At 36.8% G+C, this 14,619-nt stretch overlaps 1 protein-coding gene and 1 pseudogene across 1 annotated transcript; both read right to left on the bottom strand.

Annotated features, from left to right (window-relative positions):
* Nucleotides 1–3,254: 3,254 nt before the first annotated feature.
* Nucleotides 3,255–5,019, bottom strand: LOC136776372 (uncharacterized; annotated as a pseudogene).
* A 252-nt stretch (nucleotides 5,020–5,271) lies between these two features.
* LOC136776338 (uncharacterized) lies at nucleotides 5,272–14,345 on the bottom strand. The gene is made up of 3 exons (XM_066731784.1): nucleotides 12,353–14,345; nucleotides 9,893–10,950; nucleotides 5,272–8,144 (listed from the first exon to the last, which is right to left on the bottom strand). The coding sequence occupies exons 1-3, from the start codon at nucleotides 12,499–12,501 to the stop codon at nucleotides 6,832–6,834; spliced, it is 2,520 nt and encodes an 839-aa protein (XP_066587881.1). The 5' UTR covers nucleotides 12,502–14,345; the 3' UTR covers nucleotides 5,272–6,831.
* Between the last annotated feature and the right edge of the window lie 274 nt (nucleotides 14,346–14,619).

The following is a 14,619-nucleotide window of genomic DNA, read 5'->3' as shown; positions in this document are numbered from 1 at the left end:
GAATTCATCCCATAAGATCTGCTTGCCGAACTCCCAAGGGGAGACAAACGTCCAATTTCAAAGGAGACAGAGCTCAAGCAATTTGTTGCAAAGCATAAAATGGTTCGATAAACCGCTTCTATCTGAATTTAAATACTTCAAGATTGCTTTGCTTTAAATTTAAATACCTTTGAGCATATACTTACCCTAAACCAATTATGCTTAAACAGGCCACCATTATATTCTGTGTTTGCATTTCGCAAAATTTTTTTACTTTTGTTAAGCATCTCCTTTTCTCAAATATTAACTATTTGCAGTGCTTCGTTCTTGTTTTATTAAACATAAATCTGTATTAATGATGGGAGCTTAACAATTATCTTAGGAATGTAATTTATAGCCTGCTAATTATTTTTTAAAACAAAAAATTTAATCTAACCAAATGTAGCAGTAACAGATAGATTTAATTTGATGCAACAAACTTCACCTCTATTCTGTAGTTGCGCATGTGTGCATATGTTTTTCAATCAATTTGGCTGTTATGTCGATGTACCACAAAAATTTTATTTACGAAAACAGTATGATTAAATTGTACTTTTTAAGAGATAATAACGCATCTCTCTCTGTCTCTCTATTGAGCTTGTTTAATGAATAAGCAGAACACTTGACACCAGTTAAATATTGCAAAAATAGTTCTAAATATTTCATTTTGCTTTATGTAAAGGCCATCCAACAGAATTTTCACAAAAAAGATAGTTACTTCTACGATAGCTATACATAGCTGCATTAGTAGCCATGGAATGTGAAGCATGGGGTAATCCTGCAATATAATATAAGGAAGAAAATAAAATTTGATAAACTCGTTATAAATGCTAATAATTATCGTGCATAATAACAAGTCTATCTTACTTACAAGTATTGCCCCTAGCATAATAAACGAATAGTGCTCTATTCCTAGAATTGTTGTCATTAATTTCACATCCCTCTCCACAGCGAATGGCACTATAAGTGACAATGCATTATTTTTAAATCAATTTTATTTATTTTAGCGGCAAGTAATTCTTAATTTATCATAGCTTGCCTGTTTTTTCACTTCGAGTTAATGAGGAATGTCTCGTCTTAACTGGATAATGCATTAATCGAATAATATTGTACACATTAATCACCTAAAAGCATCAATTTAATATAATTTTTCTGCTTTTTATATCAAAAGAAAATCAGTTTTATCGTGACAGTTTGTGTGCAGAAAGTAAACATTCAGGCAAAAATCAAAGAAACCCACAAATATCCAGCAGATTTTTTGTGAAGCATTAAATTAAAATTTTTTGGTGAGTTTATTATTGTCACACTAAACTGTTAGATAAAATTATGATTAACTAACGATCCCAATCAGGCCTAATAAAATCGTATAAAACGAATATCCCATGAACCAGTGATTGCAAATGGTACATGCTGTTCGTTCAAGTTTCTGAAATTATAAAACGAGTATGGTTACGTTTGTATAAATTTTTGTGCAACTTATATGCCCTTTAAAATATCAGCTTACGAAACGTGGACTCGCAGGACCAAATTTTCGTCGACCACCACGAAATCCCATTTTTATTTGATCCGTTCTTAGGAAAAAGTCTCGATACTCGTGCTTGTAATATTCTTAGCTGGATATTAATACATCAATTTAATATTATTTACAATTTTTCACTGTGTAATATTTTTACCTTATCGAAAAGAGGCAAACTAAATTTTTCTATGCTGTGTAGAAACACTATTTATCATCAGAAACTTCTGTTACGACCATTATAATATGACAGTGCAGTCTGAAAAAATTGTGATTACTAATGTTCACAACACTGAATACAGGAATAAATACTATATGTTTGCAATTATTCTTTAACCCTACCAAATCTTACTGTTTTTTAATTTCTCATCAGCAGAGAATCAATTATGGTTTAGAAAAACTTTTTTTTCTCATCATTTTAATCTTTTTTTCCTTCTTTGTATATTTGAAATTTTGACAATTAATAATTTTCTGTTTGACTCTACAGTCTAAACAAAATTAATATGAGGTTAGAACAGCTCCATCTGAATTTGACATTTAAGACTCGCAATAAAAAAACAGGCATTTGGAAAACAATTTTTATTTATTTGATTAGCTTATGCTGAAGTTGAATCCTCTTGGCTAATTTATGATCTATGCTGCTACTATGAAATAATTATTTGATGAAACTCTCAGGATTTTAACATTTTTGTTTAAAGAAATCTTTTACACGCTTCTCAAATAATACGAGAAAATGAACAGAGTTCTTAATCGCCGGCAAAGCTTGGAAGGATACTGCAGCAATCTAAAATTTAGGCATAATCGCGACGATGTAAGCTGAAATTAATTGACAGGTGCCATTTTAAAACGCAGGTTAATATTAATTTTACTGCAGAATTAATTTTCTAGCTGGTTCTGTCTAGTAATTATTTTAGCTGGCAGTATCGTCTTACAAATAATAAAATAAAAGATGTGAACGTTAAAAGGTTAAACTGTTTAATTCTGCTATAAACTGCGTTTTGACTAAAAACTCCTCAATATTGCTACGAGCGTAAGTGGATAATTTAAGTGAAAAGCTTCCTTGTGTAGGCAGACGAACGTAAATTGAACTCGTTCAAGCAGAATATGGAGTTTCTCAATGAGATTAATACCAAGTTGGGAAAAGACAGCTCTGGCTCAAAATTAAAAAAGCATCCTCCGTACGAATCATACAGAATTATTCAAGCACTCTTACTAATAATATCAATTTCTGCAATGAGCTATTACAGTATTCGGTATGGTTATGCACAATACAGTTTTTTGGAGAATGGAAAAGTTATTCAAGATTATCCATTTCCTCACAAAACTGTTGTCACCATGAATATTGGCTACCCCCCTGAGTACGCCGTGGTCCTCTTAGTTGGTGTTACTTTGATGATGTACTCTATTATATCGGTAACGTAGTTTTATTGTCTTAATAAATTATATTTATTTTTGTACAAGCATAATATTAAAATTCTTATTTCTTTAGAAAAAAAGTCACTGGAGTTTACCACTGTTGTGTGTGCATGCTTATAATTTGATGAATGATATAACTTTCTTTGGACGTGTTTCATATCGGTTGTTTGGAAAAATGGCTATCGAAAACGCTCTGTTTTATACTGGCACTTTATGTCTCATCATAAGTATGTTAAAAATATTACCATTACTCATTGGAAATCACTTTATATTATATATAAAATTTATTATTATTGCAGCGGCGGAACTTTGGATATTTTTTGGTGTGCTTCAACTTTTCAAAAGCAGAAACTTCACGCTTAGCCGGTTTTCTTGATTTTACCAGATAATGAACTGCTACGATTTTTTAGAATCCATTTATTTTTTATATTTAAGATTTACCTAATTTTATATAAATATAAAAATGGTCATATAAAATATAATATTCATAGCAGCGACGAGTTCCATTTTTGCACTACAGGACAAATATTTGGGGCATGTGTCACGGTATCGTTTAGTATTTTAATTTCCGGACAGTTGGTATTTCTACAAAATAAAAGTTGTGCATCTTAATGAAACTATGTTTGAATCAGTATGGCAAGGGATACAAAGATTTACCTCTTACAAAATGTATGAATGGCATCCGTAAGTACGGAGGTACTAGACATATTTTTTGCTATTTCGTCAATTAAAAATCCTATAAATGCTTGGCACTCCACATCAACGGCCAGCAGTCTGCTGTTTGGCTCTATGAATGCGATATTTTTTGATAGGCACCTTGCTTTAGTGAAACTATATAATAGAAACGGCTACTTAATTAAAATAGGTAATATTTTTACAAATCATCAGTGAATGCATCAATTCGGTATTGCTTACTTGCACAATAAATTTTTTAAATGACTCAAGTGATGATAACCAATAGGTTTTAAAGCGATTCCTGGTGAGTTCCATAAAATATATGCTTCGCCTGCTACCTCCAATGTTTCCATGCTTAGATTTTTTAAAACCTTTGTCAATACCGATCTATCCATAAATAGTAGATTATTAGTGGAAAAAAGAATACCAAGATCGAGCTCACGTTACAAGACAATTAATAGAGCAAATATATACCCATTAAAAAATTTATCCGTTGATATATCAATATTATAAATATTGTGAATTTGAGAAGCCAATGTTTCTCTCAAGCATTCATCATAGTTTATCACTGATCTTTTTTTATCACATTTTTCTTGATTTCTCAAGTGTAAAAATATTTTATCGATTTGCTTATTCGTAACAAAATCATCTGTCAGATTGATCAAGTAAACCTATCGAAGTAAATACTAATTGTTATTTATAATCATTTATTTCATATGGTAATGTGACTTTGGCATTATTAATGCAAAATACGTACATTCATTTCTGGATAATGTCGAGCGGTAGACTCCAAGTAACAGAATTCCTCTTTCGTCCACGAATGATTGGCATGTTTAAGAAAATATAGATTTCTAAATGTTTCGTTATATGGAATTAATAATCCCCTGCAAAAACAATTATGAAATGGTTAAAATTTTTTAAATATTTGTCACTAATTTACACGCATTTATCTACCTATTTGTCATGATCGGTCGTTTTATGCCGAGGGCCAATGTACCCAGAATGAAGAGGACAGAACCTACAATTATGAGGCAAGCTGCCAGAAATGCGGTGAACAAATTCGATGGCCATTTTCCTAGTTGATTAGCGACACCTCTTACGATCGCAGTATTTCCGTAGTTTGAATATTCCTCGAAATTTGTATTATATTCGTTAGAAATTAAAAACTGCTTGTCCTCTTCGGAAAAATCTATAAAAATTTAAGCGCAAAAATGATCTCGCAATTATAACGAAGAGATTATCAAACTTATTAAAGAAAACGATGGTTGACACATTAATTAATATAGGAAAATAATTTGGTATTTTTGTACTCACTGATTTGTTTCCACATGTCGTTTTAGTTCTCTCCGTACAAACTGATATTTCTTTTTGACAGTTTAAGCGATAACACAGTTTCGTGGCCCTGTTTGCCCGGTCAGCATTTCAAAATATTTGGCCGCATTTATTTCTTTTGACGATTTGCATAGCTATTATCATAAATACTCTTAGGATCTTGGCATAGTATACAGCCTTCAATGTCAAAAGGAAATATTTTCTATTTAGAAATATTCTGTGAGAATAATTGATATTTCGGGCTGTATAACCTTTTGCTCGAACCTTACCGTTAACAAAAGAATACATATGTGGGATAAATAAAATAATCTGAAGAATGTAATTTTGAGGTGTTTTTATTACAAATAAAATATTTTATTCGTGTCTTGAAATTACACTGACAAGTGTTTATACATTTAGGGAAAAGTCAGTTGTATTCGAGAGAATTACTTGGATGTCGGCCTGCGATTTGTAGAAGGGAATGACTACGCACATAACTAAGATTTCATAATATTTTACCTTTTGTTTGATTTTGTATTATTTACATGCTTAGAGTAATAAGTATACTGCAAAAGCAGCAATAAATAATCAGACATAACTTTTCACCGAGTGATCTTATAGTTTTTACAAAATATAATGCTTGATAAAAAGTATGCGCATCATTTAAATATACTCTCTTCAACCATTTTCCAACAAAATTTTATCCAGATATATAATTTAAGTTAGTTTTAAATAATTTATTGCGCATCATTAGTGTACTGAAAAAATCTATGGCAGAAGAATTATTGTTTCAAAAGGCTATAGCGAAAGAAAAAATTGCCTTATGTCACACATAAGCAAGAAATCTTTTCTCTCGCGCCAAATTTTAAGTTCCCAGAGATATATACCAAAAAATTAAATGAATATCGAGCATAAGTTAAATTATATATTTTGTTATGTTCCATCGCAAAAACAATAAAATCACAGATAAGCAGAAGAACACTTGGGGAGTAATTTTTCTGGAAACTTAAAACTGAACACAGGCTCTTACTCCAGGTGGAAGTAAATTGCATTCAATTGCTCAAATAATTTCCTTCTGCTACTGCTGCAGTAGCAAAATATTGATTCATTATCATAGTAATAAAGACAAATATCGAACACGATTTGTTAAATATATACTATATATAAGCATCATAATTTTTTTTCTCTTTTTTCATCAGTATTGACAATAATACACCGTAATTAAAGGACTAATAGTAAATACGAAAAGTACTTAATACGAATAAGAAAGTAATTTGAGATTAAAACGCATAAATACTTTAATGAAATGCGTATGCACTTGGAGCTTCGAGAAATCAGTTTGAACATGCCACGTTAATCTGCTTAATAATATTTCTAAATTCTTTATTAAGCGCTTACAAATGTTTCTTTAAAAATAAGTCCGATGGCAATATATTTGAATTTCTAACTGTCGCTTACGAGTTTATTAGTAACTAACGAATACCGGCCCGCGGCTTCGGTGAGTCAGACTTCTATTTAATAGAGACACATTCTAGCGAATTGATTGTCATAATCATAAATATTGCAGCGTGTATACATATATTATAGATTATTAGTGTGCTCGATTGACATTTAATCACCTATTTGCACTTTACGTATAAAAATATCATTCTCTCGCGTTATTGTGCAATTTTTCAGCATAAAATAGATTTATCATGCTAACTTGTGCATATGATAAGGTATTGTTAATTGCATTGGACTACGCCAATTAGCTAATGCTGTTGCAACTGACAAGCAATACTACAGGGGCTTGGCCATTGAAGTCCTCGCAAAGCGACACTTGCACCGCGTCACAAGCATCGTTAGCCGAAACGGGAGGAAAAGAAGGATGCTGATATATTGCTGATAATAACACAGATTCAAACGCTCGTGTAGGAGATGGTTGGTTTCGCAGCCGAAGGCCCGCCTCCACTGTTTTCGGAGACACTCGCGTTATTCCCCAAGTTCTTCACGGATGCGTCACTATCGGATGTACTGCTTCCACTGTTAGTCCTGGAAAAGGCCTTGTTCACATCCTGTAGCTGCGCGTGTTCGTAGCTCCTTCGGTTTCTCGTTATTATCGAATTGTTAGGAAGACGAAATCTTTTGTTATTAAATTCTGGACTAGAAGCTTGTCTATTGCTATCGTAAAAGCCAGATTCTGGCGAAGGATTAGAATCTATGGACAGAGGCGAGGATGTTGGTGCAGAGGAGAAACAGTCCAATGGGGCGAATGAAGAGGTAGTTTGCATCGATGATACGTTGGATACCATCGACGAGTCCTTGCAGCTTCGAGGCACGGACGATGGTGATTCCTGAAGATTATTACCAACGAATCTGAAGGGTTCTTTGGGCATTTTTTCAGTTTCTATGCTGACCCTTTCGAGAGGTTCAGACACCTGGCCGTTGAGCCTTCTTCTGGTCCTAAGTTCCGGTGTCTCTTTCGAGCCTTTCACTCCGTTCATGCAGATATTTCGCCTGAGTTGATTGAGACGCTCCTTGCTTCCCGTGTGACGTCTCGCAGAGATTAAATTTTCTCTGCTGTTGGCACTTAAATTCTTACTGCTATCCGATCCATCCATGGCCACCAAAAGGTACCTCCTCGATCCATTGAGATTGCGCCTGGAACCGTTCAAGGACCTCCTGTCGTCATCGCAACCAATCACGAGGTTCCTGTTGCTGAGGTTTCTTCGGGAACCGTTCAAGGAACGTCTCTCCTCGTCCAGCAAAGGGAATCTCGCTAATCCTTTCTTCAGCACGGTGGATCTATGAGGAATCGAGTGAGGTTCGTCTCTGAAGGCTTCCGGGTCTCGTGGATCTTCCTCATAGACGATTTCCCGGCTGTTCTTCAGTATTTCTCTGCTGACGGCCTCCGGAAGCTGCTGCAATTCAACTTCGCCCATTACTTGAATAGAAGAATCTGGGTCAACCTCCGCGATCTTGTATTGACCGGTGACGTCTCTCTGGGGGGTGGTTAGGGGGTACTGGTGATGACACTGGCCGGAACTGGTACAATTTGCGTCCCTATAGACGTGACGCGACGAGGCGCTTTCTTCCAGGCTGTTATCGCTCTTGGTACTGTCGGTGTGCATCAAATCGTTATGATGATTCGATAGCGCCAATTGTCGTTCGGTGCACTGACAACGCATCTCGGGACAGGAGCCCATTACAAGGTCCTCGTCGATTATCAAACCTGCAAAGTAGCCTACATCTTAAAACATATTTTTTCCTTCAGATTTTCTACTTAAGGAACCTCCTTCATTGCTCATTTTCCACGTTTCTCTCTCTCTCTCTCTCTCTCTTGATCTATTAAAAATTTTACTATAACTCTCTCAACAATTCTTTGTTCAACGTGCGTTACAAACGTTACTTATTATTCCCCACGGTTAGTCAATCATTTACGCCTGGAGTTTATGTAATTTCCCAAGACCCCTCCGATTTCATATGCCGATTAGTATTGGTTACATAGTTAATGATCGTCCTATAATCGTGTAGCAGCTCTGTTATGGAAGAATAGACGCATGCTTCTCCGTTACACCAGAACGATAAGCATCATCTGTAAAGAAACTTTGCCGCATGATATGTATATGTACGTATAGCAAGCACTTTTACCAGGACTCTAAACATTTCTCAGTGTACAAAGTGAACGTGTAATTTCATTGAATATTATATATGTATATGTTATATAGTATGTCCCCTCCCCCTCCTCTAGCCAATAAGTTTCTTCCTTGCCATTTTTACGAACATTACAGAGCAGTTGAACGATAAACAAATAATATTAGAAGCATATAGGGTTCTCTTCTTAGAACGTCTTCCAGTGTCCATGTGATTTAGCATACTCATACACTGGGAGTGGTATCGTCGATCGATGGAATGTCAATATGAAGTTTCGATGATCCTCGAGAGATTTGGCCCGGAGGAACAAGATAGCCGGCACTGTCGGTTTGGGTGAGCATGTTGATCGCTGGGCTGCTCTTTGGCTCGCTAGGAATTTTCCTCAGGACTCCATCTGCGATATAGCCAGCACCAACAATAGTCAGACAAAGAGACGAGCCCACTGATATACAAATCTCAACAAGCAAATTCTAGCATTTTCCTCTTTAAAGCCTAACACACTACAAACACACACACCAACATATGTAAAACAAGGCAGCTACAAAAAATAGCATGAACCAATGAAAACCAAGCACGAGGATGTAAAATACTGTGTGCTGAGACAGATAGTCGTATTTGATAAAAGTGAAGCAGTCTTTGGATGGTGGCTTAGGCCCGGTCTCAATTAAATTAATTATGCTATATTATATTTAACATAAAATATATCATACGAAATACTCTACATATATTCCGCGTGACATTTATTACAGCATAATTAATTTAATTGAGACCTGTAAGACCGGGCCTTAGAGACGACGAATAATTATAATTTGATCAATTTTAGTGTGGACTAAGAAAAACAATTGAATTTCGGCAAACACGACTTCCTGTCTCAGCAGGACAGTATATTATTATGCAAGCACTTATTGATCAACTACGCTCTGAGCGTGAAGCGAATTAAAGCCTTGACACTTCAGCCTTGACTCGTTAGTCGCTTCGTTATTGTTTCTTTGGCAAAACCCATTTCCTCCGTCTTGTAGTTTCAATCTACCGGCCTAGCAAATTGCAAACTACGAATCAAACGTTAGTCACTCTAATAAAGATACAGAGTTAACGAGGATCCAACTGATGATTAACGAGAAATTGTAAGGAGCTGCTAAAATTCTAAATTACTCTGCCCAGAACACGCAATTGCGTGACAAACCGGCATGAAAAATAATCAGAAATATTGTCTTGGTGAAAAGCATCTCGAGCTTTGAAGAAAAACGTGCTTCGAAGGACAGGGGAGAGGATGGAAAAAAGTGAAACTCTAATAAAAGGTTTGTCGACACCAGCGGAGAGACTCACCAGTTCCGTGACGAAGCTCGTCTTGCATTCTATAGAATTCTGCTAATTCCTTGCCAGAGCACAGAGGCGTATCGACCTGCACGGTACTGTTGAACAAGGAATAGTCTACTTCGTAACCTTGTCTCTCCTTGGAATATTGGACCAGTGGTTCGAATCGGTGGCCCCAAAGAATCTCTTGAGGCAAGTAGCTGGATCTAGCCTGAGTGGTTTGGCCAGTGGATTCGATGGTGCCTTCGAGAATGACGACAACCTCGAATCGTTCAGTCAACATATCTTCGGCGGACATGTGATAGAAGGGGGACTCTGCGTTGATTTGGTGAACGATGGTGCTGGGCCAGATAAAGAAGAGATTGCCATTCTGTCCATCGGTGCCTACGGCCAACTCCTGTTGATTCTGAGGGAGTATCTCGCCCTCCTTGGTGGTCCTTGACCTGATGACCTGTGCTCTGACCGCAGCTCCAATGATATGACTCTTTCTCATGTCACCAACCCGGAACATCAAACAAAGCTCGCCGTCCCGCTGACATATAACCGCGTTCCTCGAGAATAGCAAGGTCTGCGTTCTCTGCTTTGGTCTGCTCATCTTCGCGAAGACAATACCCACCATAAATGCTTGGATCATCACACCAGCTATACTCTGGATGCACATGACGAATATAGCTTCCGGACATTCCTCAGTCGTGGATCTGCTGCCATAGCCAATGGTGTGCTGCGTCTCGATGCTGAAGAGGAAGCAGCTGGTGAACGAGAAGATGTTGTATATACAAGGTGTCCAGCTGTTCTCAGCCTGAAAGGGGGGCAAATGACGCTCGTCAAAGTCACCGTGGGTGAACGCGATCAGCCACCAGATCACAGCGAAACCGAGCCACGAAAGGAGGAAGCTCAGTGTGAAACAGAGAAGCGTCCATCTCCACTGGGTATCGACAAGGGTCGTGAAGATGTCCTGCAGGAAACGGAGGGAGCGTCGCGATATACGAGACTGGAGAACGTTGCACTCTCCACTCTTGAGGACGGCTCGTCTTCGTAATTTCCGCGTTGGTCCTGCCCTGTAACGGCTCCTGAAAATCACACAACTCTCTTACTTTTCTACACTTCTCCATCGTTTATTAAAAGTCTCCTCGATGATATCTTTTCAGCTGAATAATTCAACGTCTTCTCATGAGCAATTATATATACTATATTTATATATACAGTATATATTGTGCGTGCAAATATAATTAAGATGAAAGAATGAAAACAAAACTTTAATTATCTGCTTGTGTCGCTGCTGTGCAGGAGTATCACATTCCTTTTAACGCAAATCACTCGATTGAAGAATTTTGAGCAAACTGATGATGTACAATCATGCATTTCTCGTATGCGCAATACTCACGATGGGTTTCTTCGCATCGTACGTCATCGTTTCGAAGCTTTTATAGGATTTATTAAGTTCAAACTATAAGCTTCCTAACAGCGATATTATCGTTCATTTTTAACCTAATTCTGACAGTTAGCTGAAAGTAGCACGTTCTAGCATAGTTATAATACTTAAAATACTATGTAATGTCATGGAATGCAACACTATAATTTGCAGCCTTCAGATTTGAATTTAATGGAATGTTTATACATTATTTTCATCGTACTCGCGCAAATTACACTCGCGAACGTGGAATTGTGTTTATATATATATATATATATTTCACGTTTTCAAAATTGGCGTAATAATATTGCCAAAATTTGAATATATGTGTATATATAAAATATATAGCGATTGTCGCAATTTGCAGGTTACACGACGAAAAAGGAGCTGAAACTGGAGCAGCTGTGAAATTGTTGTTACCGGCGCGGAGATCTGATTCAGACTCTCAGGCAGCTTCCCATTCGTGTCATAAAATGGAAGTCGCCATTTTAACTTTGAATGATAACTGAGCAATCGTTATCTACCAATTTATTTATTACCACGTGTAAATCAGTCAAGGAGTCGACGACATGTAATGGACCTCACTGATTCACCAACACTTATCATCGATCATGGAACGACACAAATCATTAAGATAAGCCTATAGCATATTATATAGTGAATTTATAATGATATTTTTACAGAGCACACACCATGAAATAATAGCTCTCTGACGTCACGTAATCTCGCTTTAGCCAGCTTTAGCGTTTATTCAAACTCATTCCACATTCTCACACAATTCTTGCTGTTATGTGTACACTGATACTATATCAGCACAGCTGATTGATCAAATGATTTAACCTACTAGAAACTCATTCATCATTATTCATTATCGAATCTATTCCTCTTATTTGTCGAGATTATGTGTTAATGATAGTCCAGAGCAAAGGATTTGAAAATTATTTAATTATACAGTTGATTGTTCGAGAGAATTTAACTAACGATAATGATTTTTTTTTTCAAGAAGAGTTTAACATTTTTTTTATTCACAAAACGAATATATTACATATAACTTTATTTACCTGCTCCTGAACGACGGGTTAGGACTCTTCTGTACCTTGACAATTATCGGCGCAGGTGAAAACGAAGGGAGCAATTTCTGCTCGTCCCCGTAATCAGCCGAAGCCAATTTATCATTCATATTTGGACTCTTAGGAATATCACCGTTCATTCTTCCAAGCGAATTTCAATCGACAGATTATTCGCGTCCTCTCCAATCGTGTCTTCTCAAACAATCAGCGTGCTCTCCAAGCTAGCATGGCCAGCTCGCGACAAAACTTTTAATCAACGTGCAAATGATGCTGACACGAGAGTTTCACTCTGCACTTTCCTCGGAGTTGTTTTCGTTGATCCAGCAACGTAGCAGAAATTTCGATCCTTGATAGATAAACGCGTTATCGTCACCTTGAAAATCTAATACCTCCGAACTTGAACACTCTCGAAAGCGACAACACCGCAATACTACATCAACAATCATCACTGTCTGATAATGATTTTTCGCTGATTCGTCGAGAAAAGTTTTATCGGCGCTTCGTAAGCCTGGAAATCATTCCTCCCATTGTGATCTTGATGATGGGGAAGTGGGTTATCAAGCGAATCTTCAGATTGAAGGTTGCATTATCTTTAGCGAGAAAGTATATTACGAACTTGTTCTTGTATCTCTATAAATCAACCCACATCACACTTAAGACCTGATTCTTTTGTTAATTACTCGGTAGAAATTCTTCCAAACAAAGTTTTTTATTCTTTTCTTCGTCGATTCTCGCGAAAATTCTGTATATCGATCCTGTTGGTTTTTCTTTTTTGAGAGAAAAAGTATGGGTCGAGACCTTCGCAAGGTTGAACGCGTCTAGGTAGGAGTAGTGGACCGCGATGAGTTATGATCGTTGTGATTGGTTTCGTCGTTAAAGAGGCGGAAGATGATTGTCAGCAATTAGAGATGACAAAAGGCGAGAATAGAAAAAGAGGAGGAAGAAATAGTTGAAGAAAAAGAAGAAGATGGTGTCGAGGTAGGTAGTGTGACATGTACTGGTGTGGGAACAGTGATGTGCGTCGTCTTATAGGTACGTGCCGATGCCTGACCATCAGCCTCCACTTATCAGACACTAACAATGTGGTTTGCTTTTTCCATTTGTAAAAAGAAAAAAAGGAATCATTCTGTTACGTCATCGACACCCTGCCAGAACAACTGCTAAAAACACCGTTTTCTCATTTGCACAATGATCATCATCCACTCGAGTTTTGAGATTAAAAGAATCCATGCGATAAATATAGAAAAATTGTTATATATATACCGATCCTTCGGTTAGACTCAATGAAAAACTTTTCCACGTTAACAGTTTGATCCAAGTGTCTTGTAGTAACTTATATATATATAAGTGTATTAATTTATAACAACATACGCTTCTCACGATAATCTCTGCTGGAAATCAGTGGATTTCGTGGAAATATTCGCGTCTGTGTAAATTACCTGGGTATTGCCAATAAAACTAATGAAAACTTGAATTTCCATCTTTTTTAAGCCTTGATCCACAAATAACTAACACAACCCTCGATCTCTGTCGTGGTGTATATGGCGATACACTGTAGTTTATTAATTCCAATGCATTAGCATTTTAATTGAGTCGTGTTTACAAATTGACTAGCGCTCGGAAAAGTGCTTTCGTTTATTGAAAACAACGAGAGACTCGTTTCCCGTTTCATATATAGCAGATTAATATCGAGGAATCGCGTCATTATGAAAATATTTCGAGAAAAGTCAAATTCGAGATTTAATTGTCATGCACTCGCGGACGTCTCGCGATCTTCCACGCACATCGTTCGACTGACGAGTGAGCTAACGTCTTATCAAGACCCGGCATCTCCTTATCAGAACTTAATTTCCAACCTTCGCGAAATTCTCTATACTTTTACGTATAAGCGTATACGTATTCGGCTTGATCAAGCCCGAGACCACGTGAGCCACAAATTTTGCGTCGGTATAGTCATCACCTTACGCCATGCACGGGAAATCGGATCTTTTGTTCATTTAGCAATATTCACCTCGTCACTCGCCCCGCAGCCGCGAATCAACAAAATATACAAACAAATTTTCATCGCGACTAAGCAATCACTCGATCAATATTCATGATGAGACCTGGAAGGAAAATATATTATATTTTTTTCTTTTTCTAGCTCAGAATAAACTGGCAAGAGCGCGTAATCGTTTGCTACACGATAGTTACTTCTGCTGAATTCTCCAACGCGGTGAAAAATATTTGTCAAATACAAATATGTATATTTTTAAAGA

This window comes from Prorops nasuta, unplaced genomic scaffold (genome assembly GCF_024137725.1).
Source record: "Prorops nasuta isolate Cenicafe-Biocafe unplaced genomic scaffold, Cenicafe_Pnas_1.2 PNAS00009, whole genome shotgun sequence".
Taxonomy (NCBI): Eukaryota; Metazoa; Arthropoda; class Insecta; order Hymenoptera; family Bethylidae; genus Prorops; species Prorops nasuta.
The sequence above is the reverse complement of the archived record's forward strand: the minus strand, read 5'-3'. Positions and strand labels throughout refer to the sequence as shown.

Coding starts and splice junctions, on each gene's coding strand:
- LOC136776338 (XM_066731784.1), bottom strand. CDS start 12,501: ATGAACGGTGATATTCCTAAGAGTCCAAATATGAATGATAAATTGGCT. Junction 10,951..12,352: donor AACCCGTCGTTCAGGAGCAG/GTAAATAAAGTT, acceptor TGTGATTTTCAG/GAGCCGTTACAGGGCAGGAC. Junction 8,145..9,892: donor CGAGCTTCGTCACGGAACTG/GTGAGTCTCTCC, acceptor GCTACTTTGCAG/GTTTGATAATCGACGAGGAC.